This window comes from Furipterus horrens, unplaced genomic scaffold (genome assembly GCF_987537825.1).
Source record: "Furipterus horrens unplaced genomic scaffold, mFurHor1.1.pri manual_scaffold_2, whole genome shotgun sequence".
NCBI lineage: Eukaryota > Metazoa > Chordata > Mammalia > Chiroptera > Furipteridae > Furipterus > Furipterus horrens.
Genome location: NW_028327172.1, coordinates 213908652 through 213923764, shown reverse-complemented (window position 1 = coordinate 213923764; position 15113 = coordinate 213908652). Strand labels below are relative to the sequence as shown.

General features: G+C 49.5%; 1 protein-coding gene across 1 annotated transcript in view; it reads right to left on the bottom strand.

The window, feature by feature from the left end:
• CLNK (cytokine dependent hematopoietic cell linker) overlaps positions 1-15113 on the bottom strand; it is an 83442-nt gene that overhangs the window by 2660 nt on the left and 65669 nt on the right. The window contains exons 12-15 of the mRNA XM_090267400.1: positions 13584-13624; positions 8518-8651; positions 7097-7174; positions 6270-6425 (exon numbers count right to left, since the gene is read on the bottom strand). Coding sequence (XP_090123526.1) covers positions 6270-6425; positions 7097-7174; positions 8518-8651; positions 13584-13624 — 409 coding nt within the window. The remainder of the gene's footprint in view (positions 1-6269; positions 6426-7096; positions 7175-8517; positions 8652-13583; positions 13625-15113) is intronic.

The following is a 15113-nucleotide window of genomic DNA, read 5'->3' as shown; positions in this document are numbered from 1 at the left end:
TGCCCGCCCACCAGGTACATTTGCAGGCCTTAGGGACAGCGGACAGGTAATGAGATCGACACTGTCCTCAGGGGGAGTACACGGGGTGGGGGCAACATAAATTCTTGTACAAGAGATGATTGCATTTAGGGTCACAGGCTGTGAAAACAATCAACTTTGGGCTCGAGAACCTCACCAGGCCACTGAGGGGCCTTCCCTTGGGGACAGCATGGGGCTGCTGGGAGGGAGCTTGCTTTGCTTCAGGGGACACTGGATTGGAATGCAAGAGACCTGCAATTTAGGCGCTCTGTCCTCCCTCCTGCCTCTAGGGGACAGAGATGTGGAGTGATGAGTCTCCTGATAGTGACCAGCTCCCAGATCCACCCCATTCCTGTCCTTCCTGGTGACTGAGTCAACAAACCTGCCCTTGCCCCCCCCCCCCCCCCCAAGCTCATTGAAGTTGGCTTTTGTCTTTTTCCACCAAAAGGTTAGATTAAATTTGTACGCGGCTTGCCTCTCTGGGCCTTTTCTTGGATCTGTCCCAGAGTTTTCAATGGCATGAGCTGTCGGTCCCCCCCAGCAGGTCCTGCCTGATCTAAGGTCGGGGGCTTTCCCAGTTGTCCAATGAGGTAATAATTGGTCAGCTAGAGCAGTCATGCATGAAGGGCCTCCGGAGTCCTGATGCCCTGCCTTCCCCGCCCACTAGTTGTGTGTCTTTGGACAAGTTTCTGACACTTGGTTTCTCTAGGGACAGGGGTGGTGGTATTAGGGCCTCCCTCTGAGGGCCAGTGTGAGGACTAACAGACTGAATGCAGCATTTAGAAGAGACCCCCATGCCCTGGTGAGTGCTCAAGAAATGTCAGTCATTACTCTGAGCGCCTCCCTTCCACGTTTGCCGAGGACGGGGGAAAGGAGCAGTGAAGCCCCCCGAGACACTTCTACCCTAGCATCGTCAGCCTTTAGGAAGGACAGAAATTTGTCCATTTCTTTTCCCATCAGAGTAGAGACGTTTTTCCTCTTTCTTCCTACTCGACAAAACACAAAGTGATTTACGAGAACAAACTTTTCACGAAGAACGAACTCTTCTACAAAACTGGCCCCTCCACGCGCACAGTGGAAATTCTCTTTCCTGGCGTTAATCTTCAGAGGGGAGATGCTCGCTTTGTCTTCTCATTCCTGTTTTTTTAGCAGCGTCCCAAAATAATAAATTCGATATTAATTGTTTTAATAATCTACACGATGACATTTTATATGAAATTGTCGTTTCAACAAGGAGCAGGAAGCAGGCGAGGCAAGGAGCTATCAGTCATGCTGTCATTGGTTATTATTACTTGGAGTGATAAGCCCGCCACTGATGGTGGCCCTGAAAGAGACTTTTAGAAGATTATAATTAAACTCTTGTTTTGATATTAAATGATTTCTTTCAGGAGGACAGCAAATGTCATCCGAATGTTGGATCTTCAGATTTGTTTGCGCCTTTGGGTCTGCCCTCTGTGCCAACCGTAGGCGACGTTCTGCTGCCAGAGGGTACATCAGTCTGTCTGGGCGCACACGTGTGTGGGTGAAAGCAGAAAAGAGAAAGAGGGAGAAGCACGAGGGAGGGAGGCGAGAAGCAGCCAGGGCAAGTGGGAAGCAAACCCACGGGTTAATTCTCTGTCTTCCGGTCTCCAAAGTTTAATTTAGCAAGGAAACATCTCTCATAGTTTTCAGCCACTGATCGCAAACGGGAGGTGTGATGATTGAAATTGCTGTCCTCCACGAGCTATCACAGAAACGCTGACCCATGCCTTCTACACTCAGATGCAGCGTTGACCCTCGCAGCGGGGAAAGCTCTAGAGGTTAGGAATGGCAGGGGCCTGGCTGGCTGGCAGGGCTGGTGTTCTTCTTCCGATCGCTAAATATTTCTGCTCTCGCCCCTACTTGAGTGCACATGGAGGGGGTCACAGTTTCCTCGGTATCCTCGGGTGCAGGGACCCCACCTTAGTCTGCTCTGCGTCCCCAGGATGGAGCACTGACTCTCACATAGTGTGGGCATAAAATGAATACTTGGCTGCTACCTGAGCAAACGGGTAGAGTGGGCTGAATGACAGTCCCATCAGATAGGCCAAAATAGGTCCTCATATTTTGAATATGGTAATACTCAGATTTTATATCAAAGAGTGATTGTTACGTTACGTGAGAAAGTTGAGATTAAGTTGAGGATCTTGGGAGGAGGGGCTTATCCTGTTATCCCTACAAGTCATTATGTGTGTCCACATAAGACAGAAGTGAAGGGAGACTCATTCAGAGGAGAGGAGGTGGTGTGACCATGACACAGATCAGACCGAGGTAGCGACATGCTGTGCCTCACCAGGGGACCTCGTCTGGGTGGCCCCAGTGCCTTGCCTGTGCCCTGCCTGTGCCCGAGCTGTGCAGAGCTAATAGAAGGGCTTTCAGGGCTCATTTAAGAGAATCTTCCCTGGCTGGTGTGGCTCAGCGGATTGAGCACCGGCAAACCAAAGGGTCTCTGGTTCAATTCCCAGTCAGGGCACAGGCCTGGGTTGCGGGCCAGGTCCCCATTTGGGGGTGCATGAGAGGCAACTGTTACCATCAGATGAGTAGCAGGGGGAGACATGTCTCACCCCCTAACTCAGCTGTCTTGGGCCTGGTCCCATACTATTGTCAGCTGTTTCAGTATCACAGGAAACACTGTGAGCAGGGGAAGAGGAAAGTCTTGGAATTCAACGCCTTTGGAACTGTTGACATCCCAAGGGCTGAAAGGTGGGAAAGGGCCCGTGGTGCCAAAAGGAAGAAGCCCATTAACACCTTTAGGTGTCCGTGCCCAGGTCCTGGAAAACTGGCCCCCCCTTACCTGTCAATCAGTACGTAACTCCCGCAGCCCCATCCCGCCTACTGTGTACGTCCTCAGAACAAGGGACTCCCTCTCATGGCTCTCATGGTGCTCTTGGTGCTCTTGGCCTCTGGCCGCAGGGCCCCGGCCCCCCGAGGGCGAGCTCGCCGCCCCGGCCCTTGCCCACCCCGGCTCTGCCCCCCGCTCACTAGGAAACTTTGCGCGCACGCTGGCAGGCCCGCTGATCTGTCGTCCTTTCTGCGCCGGCGAGGAGAGCCAGCGTTTCTCCGACAACACAACCAATATTGATGTTTCTCTCCCTTTCTTTCTCCATCCCTTCCCCTCTCTAAAAAAAAAAAAAAAAAACGTAAAAAGAAAAAAAGATGGAATCTGAGACTTATTACGTGCCTGCCTCTATGGTCTGGCACTCTGCTGACATCACCTCATTTTACACCCAGAGTCAGTCCTTGAGGTGGGCATCGCGGCGTGGTCCGTGTGGTCCCGTCCTAAGTGTGCAAGACGGCCAAAGAGCCGCACGGAGCCCGAAGGGCCTTTGCAGACCCGGAGCCGCTCTGCGTTCTCCCTGCCTTCAGGCAAAGGTGCTGCTTCTGTACTCAGACGCCAGCTGAAGCAGCTGGCAGCTGGCTGGCGCTTGGCGGAGCCCTGCTGGACCCAGGCCTTCTCTCTTTTTCTGAGGGTGGGCGACCCTTCCTCAGCAAGACGAAGGGCTCACAGCGCGGCAGGGGAGAGGGGCTGCAGCTGGCTCAGTCCTACGCTGGGACAGGTAGGAAGAGTCCCCTGTAAATGCTGAGTTTTCACCCAGGGCCTGGCACACAGGAAGCGCCACGTAAGGGTGAGCTGTTCTTCAACCGGGGCTCTGGGCTGTTTCCACGCGGGCTGGGGATTGTCTGTTTCTGGTCGCGACGCTGTCTCAGACTGTGCGAGGGACCCCAGCTTTGCCACGCACTGGCTGTGACCATGGGCCGGTTACTAAACGTTTCTCCGCCTCAATTCCACCGTCGGTTAAATGGAGCCAGTGGCAGCACCTACCTCGCAGGTTGCTGTGAGAATTCTATCATCGGCGAGTTCCTATCTGTTACCTGCACAGAATGATGCCCGTGCATGTAAATGTATGGAAGTGTCAAGTTTACATGGAAAGGAGACTCTTGCTTGGAAGCGACATGGGAGGAGAAGATCCCTTAATCACATAAAAAGGGTCTTCTTGGCATAGGCATTAGACTCCGCTCAGCTGGAGGCCGTTGGTCACACCTGCGCCGCTGCAGGTGCGCCTGTGCACCTGCCGAGGCAGACAGGCGGCTGGCAAGCCGACCCACAGCTCTCAGACGCCCTCACAGACGCCCCGGGGTGTCTGCTGCCTCCCTCATTAGCAGTAGGACTTGTTGGGGGGAAAGCTGTAACCTCTTCGGGTCTCAGTCTCCTCGCTGGTATAAGGGGTTCAGCACCCAGAGGGGGGTCCTTTCCAGAGGTTTTGGAGGCCTGCACAAGAGAGCAGATTAAACGGCACCTCGCAGAGGGCTCTGCCGTGACGTCAGGGCGCACGAGCTCCACGTTCTGTGTTCTCTAAGGAAAAGGAGTCCTTAATCCCAAGCATGTAAAAAACTCATTAATTTTTTTTAAATGAGAAATTTTATGGGCTGAAAGAAGATACTAGAAGGATAAAGGGATACTGAGCTGGCAGGCCCATTAACCACGGGGGTCGAGCTGGGGGAACGGTATCCTGGTTATGAAAAGGACCCGGTCTTCGTCACGCACACAGAATACGTGCTGTGTGTCCTGAGCTTTCTTCGCTGCAGAACGAATGTCTGCCGCTCCCTTGCTCGGCTCATCCGCAGCACAGAAGCAAGAACTGGTGACTTCAGTCTGGGTGCCACCCTTTCCCAATCTGGCTGCATTCGGCAGGTTGATGGATTGATCTTCTGGTCCTTCGTGCTCTCATCGACGCCCAAACGGTCCTGGGTTGCAGCAAAGGCTGGCGAGTGAACCCCTCGCGGCCCGGCGGGCGCTGCCCAGCCTCCCCCGCCCACGCGCGACTCTCAGGCGCGGGCTCTGGGTCGGACCCTGGGTGCAAGCCGGACTCTTCAGGCACCGCGGAGAGACGTTTCACGCGCGTGCCTACCTGGAGCATTTCGGCAACCCTGGTGACAGTCTTTTACTTTGGTAGCTATCGAAGAATACTGGACAGCTGTGACGTTGGTCTCTCGCTGTCTCCGTGTAGCGCAGATTAGGGAGAGCTGTGGGTTACACAGCAGGACTCTGTGTCATCAGTCCTGGAGCTGGGGTCCCAGGCCCACGTGACAGCAGGCTGGTTTCTCCCGAGGCCTCTCACCTCGGCACAAAGACGGCTGTCGCCTCCCTGCGTCCGCACGTGGCCGTCCCTCTGTGTGAGTCTGTGTCCTCATCTCTTCTTATAAGGACACCAGCCAGACTGGATTAGAACCTGCCCCGATGACCTCATTTTACCTTAATCACCTCTTTGAAAATCGTATTTCTGAACGTCGTCACATCCTGAGGTCCTGGGGAGCTGCTCAGGACTTCAGCACGTGAGTTTGGGGGCGGGGCATGATGCAGTCCATAATATACACCAACTAACAAAACGGAGGTCTGGTGATGCCCAGTGGGACTCACTGAGTGATAGAAATCCAGCCTTGAAAAGAACATTTGCAGCTGAGGAACCTAGAGCCCAGAGGAGGGAAGTGACTGGCCTGAGCACACACTTTGTAAAGGCGACCAAGGAATTGAACCCTAGGCCCCCCTCCCCACCAAGAAGAGCTGAAAGCACAGGCCCTCCTTGTCCTCTCACTTACGACCTTGACTGACTTCTCTGAGGCTTAGTTTCCCTCCATCTAAGAGAGAAACAGTTGTTACGTCCGAGAGTTGTTGTAAAATAAAATGAGATCCTGCAGACAGACCAGGCCCATCATAAACGCATTCAGCGAAGATCAGTCTCCTATTCCTTTCTCTTTGATTTCTTGATCCACACGGGAATGGATGCTTTAAGTGGTTTATTCTCTCACCTGGCTGCCTACCAGCCGATCTGAGCTGAGAACGGGCACCGGACGCTGCGATTAAGCTCACCTTCCGTTTGGGGATGCAGACCCACCCGTTCCTATTGCTAACAGATGTCACTAACGCCTGTAGCTCGAGGTCACGCTGGGGCAGAGAAGGCACGTGGCATTAACACGGGCTTCAGGGGAGGCTCCTGGGAGGCAGAATTTAGGTGTTTGGCAGAATGAGTTTTCTTTAATGGGCAAAGCAGGAGAGAGGGTGCGTGGGACGGTCAGCACTGCCCGTGAGTGTGAACCGTGTGCTTGTGGAAGGGGTCGGAAGGGTTAATCCCATCCTCTGCCTCCAGGGCAGCGCCCTTCCCCCCCATCTTGCATCCCCGCAGTCTCGCCTTTTTCTTTGGCGTGGGAAAAGGAGGACATTAGGTTATACCCACCTCGTTTCCTCTGAGTCCTGTCCCCAGAGCGAACTGCTGATTCCTCTCCAGGAAGCGGATTTTCACATTGTAGACCTTGTTCCCATAAAGCACCGCCAACACGTAGGGCTCTGCCCGGGACTTCTTAGAACAATCTCGGACCAAGAAAGTGCCGTCCTGCAGAAAAAGGAAGCCTGGTTAGCTTCTCAGGCAGCCCGGCATCCCTCCCTCCCGGCGTGGAAACGGTGCTGCCTGCGTGAGGTTCCCCCGCGGCTTTAGTTTCTGGTAAACTAGTTCTTCGTTCAGGTCGCCTCAGTCAGTATGTGTTGAGTGACAGTATGCACTGGGGTGCTCATTGTTTTCTGAGATGTCAACCAGTCAGGTCACGACACCCCTTCTTCCAGGTCTTCCCCCTCCCCCACTGGGCTCAGTGCTGTGCCCACGACCTCTGCTCCTTCCCTGAAGAAGTGAGACGGAAAGACCCGACTGTTTCCTGGGCAGCCCTTTAGTAAGGGGAGGAAACCTGAAGGAAGCCAGAAGAAGGTGCTTTCTTCTGACCTCCACTTACACCCCATTTGTACCTCAGCTTCCATAGCTGGTCTCCAGCATTGTTCCTTAGGGTTGGTTTTACTATTCTCACTTAATAAAGAAAGAAACCTGCCTTTAAAGATATGCAGGAACTTGAGAAAGTCACGCGGCTGGTAAGTCTCAGATCTACACCTCTGTCCGAGACCCTCCTTTCGGTTATTGCCCCCCAGCACCAAGAAACGCAAGGTGAGGCAGGAACCGCCCCCTCGAAGCACACGGCTCCTCCTGTCCCCCAGCCGGCGGCCCTTGGGCGGCATTACCTTGCTCTCCCTCACCAGGGCCTCCTCCACCTCCTGGCGGCTGTATTCTCCGACGTACCATTCGTTGAGCCGGACAGCCTGCGGGACAGGGTACGTGGGCCGAAGGGAAGCGCCGATTATGGGTTAGTTAAGGAGCATGTCCTTTTGCGCCCGCAGTTTGATTGACAGTAGAGATGCGGCACAAAAACCCTTTCTCTGGGTCTGGGCACAGCACAGTCACTGCCGCTTAGGAAATACGAACTTGGCACGACAGAGTAACCAGAGATGGGGTGTTACTGTTTGTGGGGCCCGTGCTACCCTAGTCACCAGGAAAATGGCAGGGGGGAGCGGCGGGGAGGGGAGGGCAAGACAGGTGCAGACTGAGAGCATCCTCAGGCCATTGGCCTGAAGTCACAGGTGGTGGAACTGGGACTTGAACCCTCATCTGTCTGGCTTTTGCCCTGTACTATGCTCCCTTCTTTAGACCAACTGACTTCTTTGGATTATAAAATCCACCGTAACAGGGAGAAGAAAGGACCGTCAGAGAGATGCCCCTTGGGCTTGCAGTCCGCAGGGTCCTGCTACTAATCCCCAGCACGAGTCTAGCACATCGAAGACCCCTCCTCATCCATTGTCCCAGTCCATCCTGGCAACAGCCCTGTGAGGTGGGCATGTCAGGAGGGGGCGGGGCTCAGGACATCAACACCCGTCACCTGGTTGACAAGTGCCAGGGATGTGACCTCAGGTCCTGGGTCTCTCAGTCTGAGTCTCTGCTCCTACCCAGCACAAGCCCCGTCTTCCCAATGATGGGCAAGTGTGAGCCAGCTCCCTGGGGACTCTGCGGCCGTACTTCCTGCCACCCCCAGCCCGCGCACAGGTGTCGGGCCGGCCAGCTGTGCCTGCCATGCTGTGGACGCAGGGCCTCAGGACTCGGCGTGCGGTGGCCATGCTGCTGCCTGGAATCCCTACTCCTCACCTGGCCTCCTGTCCTGCTCTGTCATTCCCTTCCCCCCGAGATGGGGGTCAAACTCATCTCTTATGGGAGGCGTCCTTAGGAATGCAGGCCTTTGCCTTTTATTACGGTGCATTGTTATAACTTCTGTTTTATTATCGGTTGTGCTGAGGCCCTGACTGCCTAATTTATTGCGGCTTTACCACAGGGACGTATGTGTGAGAAACAGGAGTACAGGGTTCGGTTCTGTCTGTGGTTGTAAGTTTCCACTGGGGGTCGGAACACGTCCCCAGTGAATGGGGGGAAAGACAGAATGCAAGTTAAGGGATCTGGAGAAAGAGCAAGATAAAATGTTATATAGCAAAACACTTAGAAATATTAAAAGCCAATAATACGGAGGAAAAAGGAAAGTTAACCGTGGTGCCTCTTTGAGGCACTGTCCAGCAAAGCTCTACTTAGACGCCAAGTGTGTCTAGGAAGACGAGTCTACCTCTTCGTCAGGCCTTGGGGGGAAAGGCGTTCTCCCGCTCCTGGCGTCGGGGTGGAGAGGGCTTTCCTGAGGGCCGTAGCTGGCCGGAGACTGGTGTCTCCCAGGAGGGGGGCACTGCACGCTTTCTTTATGATCTGGGAGAAAGAAATGCATATTCAGACAGGATTTTGTTCCTGTGTCCGACTGATTGCCTTACTCCAACGAGGAGGCGGACAGAGCCTGTCACTCCTCGCTGCGCCTGCGGCCGCCTCGGGCTACACCACGGTCCTCTCGCCCCGGACGCATGGCAGCCTCCGCCGCCCTGTTCTCTTGCCTGGGCGTTTGCCCTTCCTCCCCAAGGCGGCCAGAAGGCGCTTCTAAAAGTGCAGCTCTGACGTGGTTACTCCCCGTGGTAAAACGCCTTCCGGTCTACTTCTGTCAGTATGGCCCTCAGTAACCTTCCTCTTCTGATTTCTGTATCTGCCCGTCTTCTGCACCCCATCAAGTCTCCCTCCCTCCCTCCCACCCCACCCATCCAACACTCCATCCATCTATCCACCCACCAAGTGTGTTCCCAACTCAGGAAACACTAGGTTTGTTTGTTTGTTTAAAAAAAAAAATCTTGAAGAATGATACTTTGTCTTAATGGAATCTAATTTTTTAATCTGAAAGACTGATAGACAAACTATGGTAATTCAGACTCTGGCGTTTAGCAGGTATTTTATTAGAAACGAACAAAGTAAGCTTGTTAACTCACAGGGAACAACTGCAGCGTTTGTGGCCAATTATAAAGTCAGAGTTTTGCAATGCAGGTTGGAGAAAAACGTGCGGCTGCCATCTTGACAGAGGAGCGCCTTAAAGACCTTTCTGCTGAGACCGCAGTGGTACTTAGAACAGTGATTTTAAAAACGATTTTATAATGAAGCGTGTTAACACTGAAAAGGTCTGCTCAGGTCTATGAATCATGATTATCCTAGTGACAAATGTAGGAAGCTCTAAAAGCATGCCTGGATAAAAGATTTTAAAAAAGAGAACACAAAACAATAGGTTTTAAGGTATTTTAAAAAACAATTGAAAGGGTTTTGATTTCACCTGGTACCTAAGCTTTAAGATTCTACCACTTGTCAAGTTTTGATGTGGTATTTCCTCGATGTACTTCAATGAAAATTACATTTTCACAGCATGTAATTTCATTGCAGTAAATAATAATAAAAGATGAATTTCAGGAAATTAAGGCTACAAGGAAGGAGTGAGGTGTTACGAAGAATACTAAACAAAAATATTTATAAATAATTTAGTAATTTCAAGCAAGAAATAACTGTAAAAAATTCATAGAGACCTCAGGGTCTTAAAAACAATATGAAAATAAGATACTGGACAATAATAACATATAAAATGAAAGAGAAATGATTAGTGTGAATGCAGAATTATAAACTATATAGTCTTATTTCAGTCTAGAAAATATAACCAAAGTTATAATCTTGGTTAATAGCTTGACAAGAACGTTGAAAGAATAGAATACTTTTTAAAATTAATTTTTAATTGAATTTATCGGGGTGACATCGGTTAATAAAATTATACAGGTTTCAGGCGTACAGTTCTATGACACATCATCTGTGTATTGTATTGTGTGTTCGCCACCCCAAGTCAAGCCTCCTTCCATCACCATTTAAGGATAGGATGCTTTTGACACACCAAATTTTTGAGGCGAAATATTAAAGAAAACGTTAGTAAATATCGATAAGTCAGTCACCATAAGTTAGGTTATATGTGTGTTTATTCGACTCTTGTTCATAAAAAGCCAAACGCTCCCTAGGACTGCTAAGAGGAGCAAAGCGCACTCGGAGACACCAAAAACTCTGCTTTAATGGTTCCGAGGACTGTGGCTTTTAATGTTGAGCCTAAGGATGTTTGTTATAGGGATTATGCGCGTTAAAGTATTTGTAGTAGGGAAGTGTTTGATTACTCAAAGTGTAAATTACACTCATCACAGTGCATTAATTTCACTCACCAATTTAAGACCCTAAAAATAGGGATAAATGCTAAAGATAGCTGTCCTTTTAAAATTTTATTTAAAAAGTCTTCTGTATTGTTTGGGAAGAGGATGTAAACTTTGGAGTTTTAAGATTCAACCATGCTTTTATTTAAAATGTTAAAACTAGTGGAAGAATAGTATGACTTCCAAGAAAGAGGGGAATAAAGAAGAGATGAAGCCAATACCTGGCAGGAAGAGAAACAAAAAGTCAGTGAAAAGCAGGCAAACAGGAGGCACAAAATAATGTAGAAATGAGTAAAAAATATTAATAATCACAATAAATATCAAAGATATAAACAGCATTTGAAAATAAGATGCAAACCACTATGCTGTATACCGGAAACTAATACTAAATAATATTAAGATAAATAAATAAAATTAATATTAAAAGTAAACTGTAATTGAAAAGATTTTTATTGTAAGAAAACCTCAGGAAACAAAATCAGATGCGAATTGGTTTAAACATTCCAGTTATGTGCTAATTACGCATCTACAATGTAATGACAGAGATGTCACTAATGGGAGAATGCAGACTTGTATACCAGGCGAATCCGAACCAAGAGAAAGCTCAAAGAGCGGCGGCAATATTTTATTTGTTTGTTTGTTTTATTTTTAGAGAGAGGGGAAAGGAGAAAGAGAGGGAAAGAAACATCACTGTGTGGTTGCCTCTCATTTGCGCCCCCAACTGGGGACCTGACGTGTAACTGAGTCATGTGCCCTGACTGGGAATCGAACCAGCGACACTTGGCTCGCAGGCCGATGCTCAGTCCACTGAGCCACAGCAGCCAGGGCGGAATGTTTTAAAAAGACTTAAAAAATGTATTGAAAATATAGTAAAGGCAGAGAGACTTATTACTGAAATGGCCACAACTATCTTTTCGACAGGACTGAAACAATAAGAACATACTTCAGAGAAGAAAATAAGCGTTATCAGCTTCCTGTCAGTTGTGTGGAGTACAAAATAGTCTTCAGTGATTATGAAATTTTCATTATATTGTGGCAACTGATTTATTATATTTCAACCCTGAGTGCCTTGCTTGAATATTTAAAAAGCCCTGCTTGAAAAAGAGCATTGGGAAACGGCTTTCTGCATTTGTGGCCTATCCAGAGAATGAATTAAACAAAACAAAACAAACAAACAAACAAACAGAAAAACAACTTGGCCGTGCAATTTCCCCATAACAGCCTGGTTGGGTCTTTGTTTCATGAACAAATAAAATATTGAGCTTATAATCCACTGCAATTGTTTAACTGGTTTTGTTCTAAAATTATGACAACTACGCTCTGGAAAATTTTCTCTACGTAATACATTGTATTTGAGGTTTAGAATATCCCCACGACGTAGGACTCTCTTACTCGGGGAAGGGAGGGCCACAGCAATGCAGCGTGTCTCAGGGTAAGTGGGGGAACGGCGGGGAGGACATTGTGTGGGCAGTCACTGACATGGGAGGCAGGGTAGCCTAATAAAACAGTACGGGTTGCAAAACCATACCGTTATCAACAATGATAACACTTCCCCTGCGGTTCCTTTAAGCAACCTTGTTTCCTGTGAGACGTGGAGAGAGCAATCCACAGGAGCCCAGGACCGGTCAGTGATCTGCACCCAGCCCTAGGACGCTTGACGGGACTCCTGTCCGGAAAGGACTCCCGCTTCCCTAACTACTGTTCCATTCTCCAATTGCTCTCTGCGTATTAGTTTCAATTTAAACAGTAGATTCCTCTTTAAGCTCTGATTCTGCTTCCTCATCCTTGTAAAATATTCTCAGAACCCCACAAGTGATGCCCTTTCTGGGCCTCTTCAGCCCCTGGACCTTCCACCTGGATACCGAGACTTATCACCTTCATACCCCACGATCTGGCCCCCAGGACCACTGCCCTAGGATCCCAAGGGGCTGGGCCCATACGGTAAATCACCGTCCCTTTAGCTACCTTCCTTTAAAAGAGCAGTCCGCTCTTGGCAAACTCTTCTTAGCCGTGTGTTCATCAGGAGAAATGAGTTTTCCGATATGGGGCCCAGATGGCATAGGGCAGAGGAGAAATGAGGGGAAACTTTTGGTCTAATGGGATCAGTTGGGTAGGGAATCCCTGGGGAAGGGAGAGGGGGAATACAGAGAAGAAGGAGAAATGTTAAAACGTGAGTTAACCTCATATTTGAATTGTGTGGATGGCGGAGGGTAAAGTTCTGAGAATGAACTTGGTGAAGCTGACCCTGCTGTAGGGAGAGGGGCAGAATTAGGGCCATGGGCAGCAGGGTGCTCAGCCTTCCAGCGGTACCCAGCCCTAAGCCCCTTATGGCTCAACAGAGAGAAAGAGAGAGAGAGAGAGAGAGAAAGAGAGAGAGAGAGAGAGAGGCTGCAGGGTCAGACCCACGCACTGACTCTCCCTGGCACTCAGGGAGGAGAAAGGCAGACAAAGGAACACGACAGATCTAATCTGGGCAAAATAATACCAATAATGTCAAAACCCGTCACCCACCACCTGCACTGCTTCAAGTCTCGCCACAGACACGGTGTCCTTTGGGTTTTTATCTTTGCAATCAGTTAGTAAGAGGGGTCGGTTTTACTTTCTCCATTTCTCAGGATTTCTGAACAGGAATCTATCTGACACCCAGTGGACTGGCAAAAACTTGGTTTTGTCCAAAACAACTGCTGGAGAGGGTGGCGCACACAGGGGACCCCTAAGCTGTTGGTGAGACTGGAGCATACGCAGCACCTGTGGTGGACATCCAATTTGTACACGATCCTAAAATCGATACAGTTTACTCTTAGAGAACCTACGGTTTTCCCATGGGAGAAGATGTACATACTAATGTGTGTGGGGGTATACCAACGACACTGCTCATAACATTACAGTGCTCATAGAACAAACGGACCCCACCCAAGCTGACAGTTGTTACGTTAACACGATGGAGTGCTATCTGTCAATGAAAACAAGCTGATTACATTTATACACATCAACTCTGAGGTTCACAGAAACGGAATCACAGCGCAGGAACGTTGTCGTGTGACGACTGACCTGTTTACTGTGTAATTTTTGGGTAACGTGTACTTACCTCTGTTCTGCATACTGTGGTCAGTCATCATGAGTGAGGAGCTAAAGGAAATATTAGAAACGAAAGAATAAATATTCCTTTGTGGGTATAATTCCACTCTGAGGCAAGGTCAGGGACAGCGGCCTGAGCTAAGTCACTTTTGCAAAGCACTTTGCGTCTGACTGGCTGAGCTGGAAGTGTCTGTCTGGTAAGGCAGCAGGAAGCTGGCCCTTCTCTCCTTTCCCGGGGCAAGCGGACATCAGATATGGAGCAAATGGACCCCCGTGAGTTCTTTTCATGTCGTTTCACTGAGCACATGGTATAAGCCTTTACTTTTCGAAGCCATGAATTTAGACTCGCCTTCTAGCTACAGACACTATAGAAAATGATACGAGGCTGGCAGGGGCTCCTCTTCCACAGTAATTACGTAGTTACCCATTGAAGGAGAGGATGGAAAGTAATTTATTCTTTCTTGAACTGTGAACTAGATGAGAGGACTACGTGGATTATTGTAAGAAAAATCCACAAAGGGAAAGGGATTATAAAAAAATATAATAAAAGACAATGAAAAGACCAATCTGCATTTCTGAGCACAATACCGATGTTACCAAGGCCGTTTATCAGGGGCTCTGGTTAGCACTCACTTAATGCTTAGCCTCACTTAACACCCAGCTCTAAGCTTCTGGTTCATTCTGCACTGCAGCCAGCAGCATCGCGGTGAGCGCTGGGTGCCACTACGGTCAGATTAATTACCTGGGGCACGCTCTGTACCGGAAACTGCGATTGGCTGGGGCCTCTGGGTCAAGTAAACGAATGGAGCCCTGTCATAGCACCGCTGAAATCACCCGAGTGCCTCTCTGGGTTTGTTACCTCCTGGGAAGCTGGGGCCTCATGGCTTGCTCTGTAGCTACAGATGCTGGCGGGTTACCCGACCAGCACACTGGGCTGTAACCCTTGGTCAGACTTCCGCGTACCCCCAAGGCTTTGACGCTGTTAACACCAGGCTTCCTTTACCAGGAGCCAGGGTCTGGTTTTGATAAATGTCTGGGGAAGAAATCATCTATAGAAAAATGTTTCTGCCTTAATATTTTAGGATATTTTAATAAGGTTTGAAGCAAAGTAAATAAATAAATAAATAAATAAACAGACAACGAGAAAACAAAAATGATTCAATTGGCAAACGTGTATTGAGAACTTCCTGGGCTCATGGTCTGTTTTGGGAATATAAAATGAGTAAGACATGACCTCTGCCCGGAAGCAGCTTCAACTGGGGCGGGAAGCCCTGCGTCATCCTCACCACGTGGGGTGAGTGTCACCGCAGGTGTGTGCACAGCAGACGTTCCTGCATAGCAGACGGTCACTTAACCCAGACACAGTCACTTTGGATCTCAGGAAAGGACTCCTGGGAGACGTGCTAACTGACCGACTTCTGAAAGATGAATAGGTGACGGGTGACCAGGGAGGGCGTGTGCCTGGCAGAGGGAACAGCAGGTGCAAAGGCTGAGAGGCAGGAAAACAGGGCTTATTCTGCCACAGACCGGGAAGTAGCTC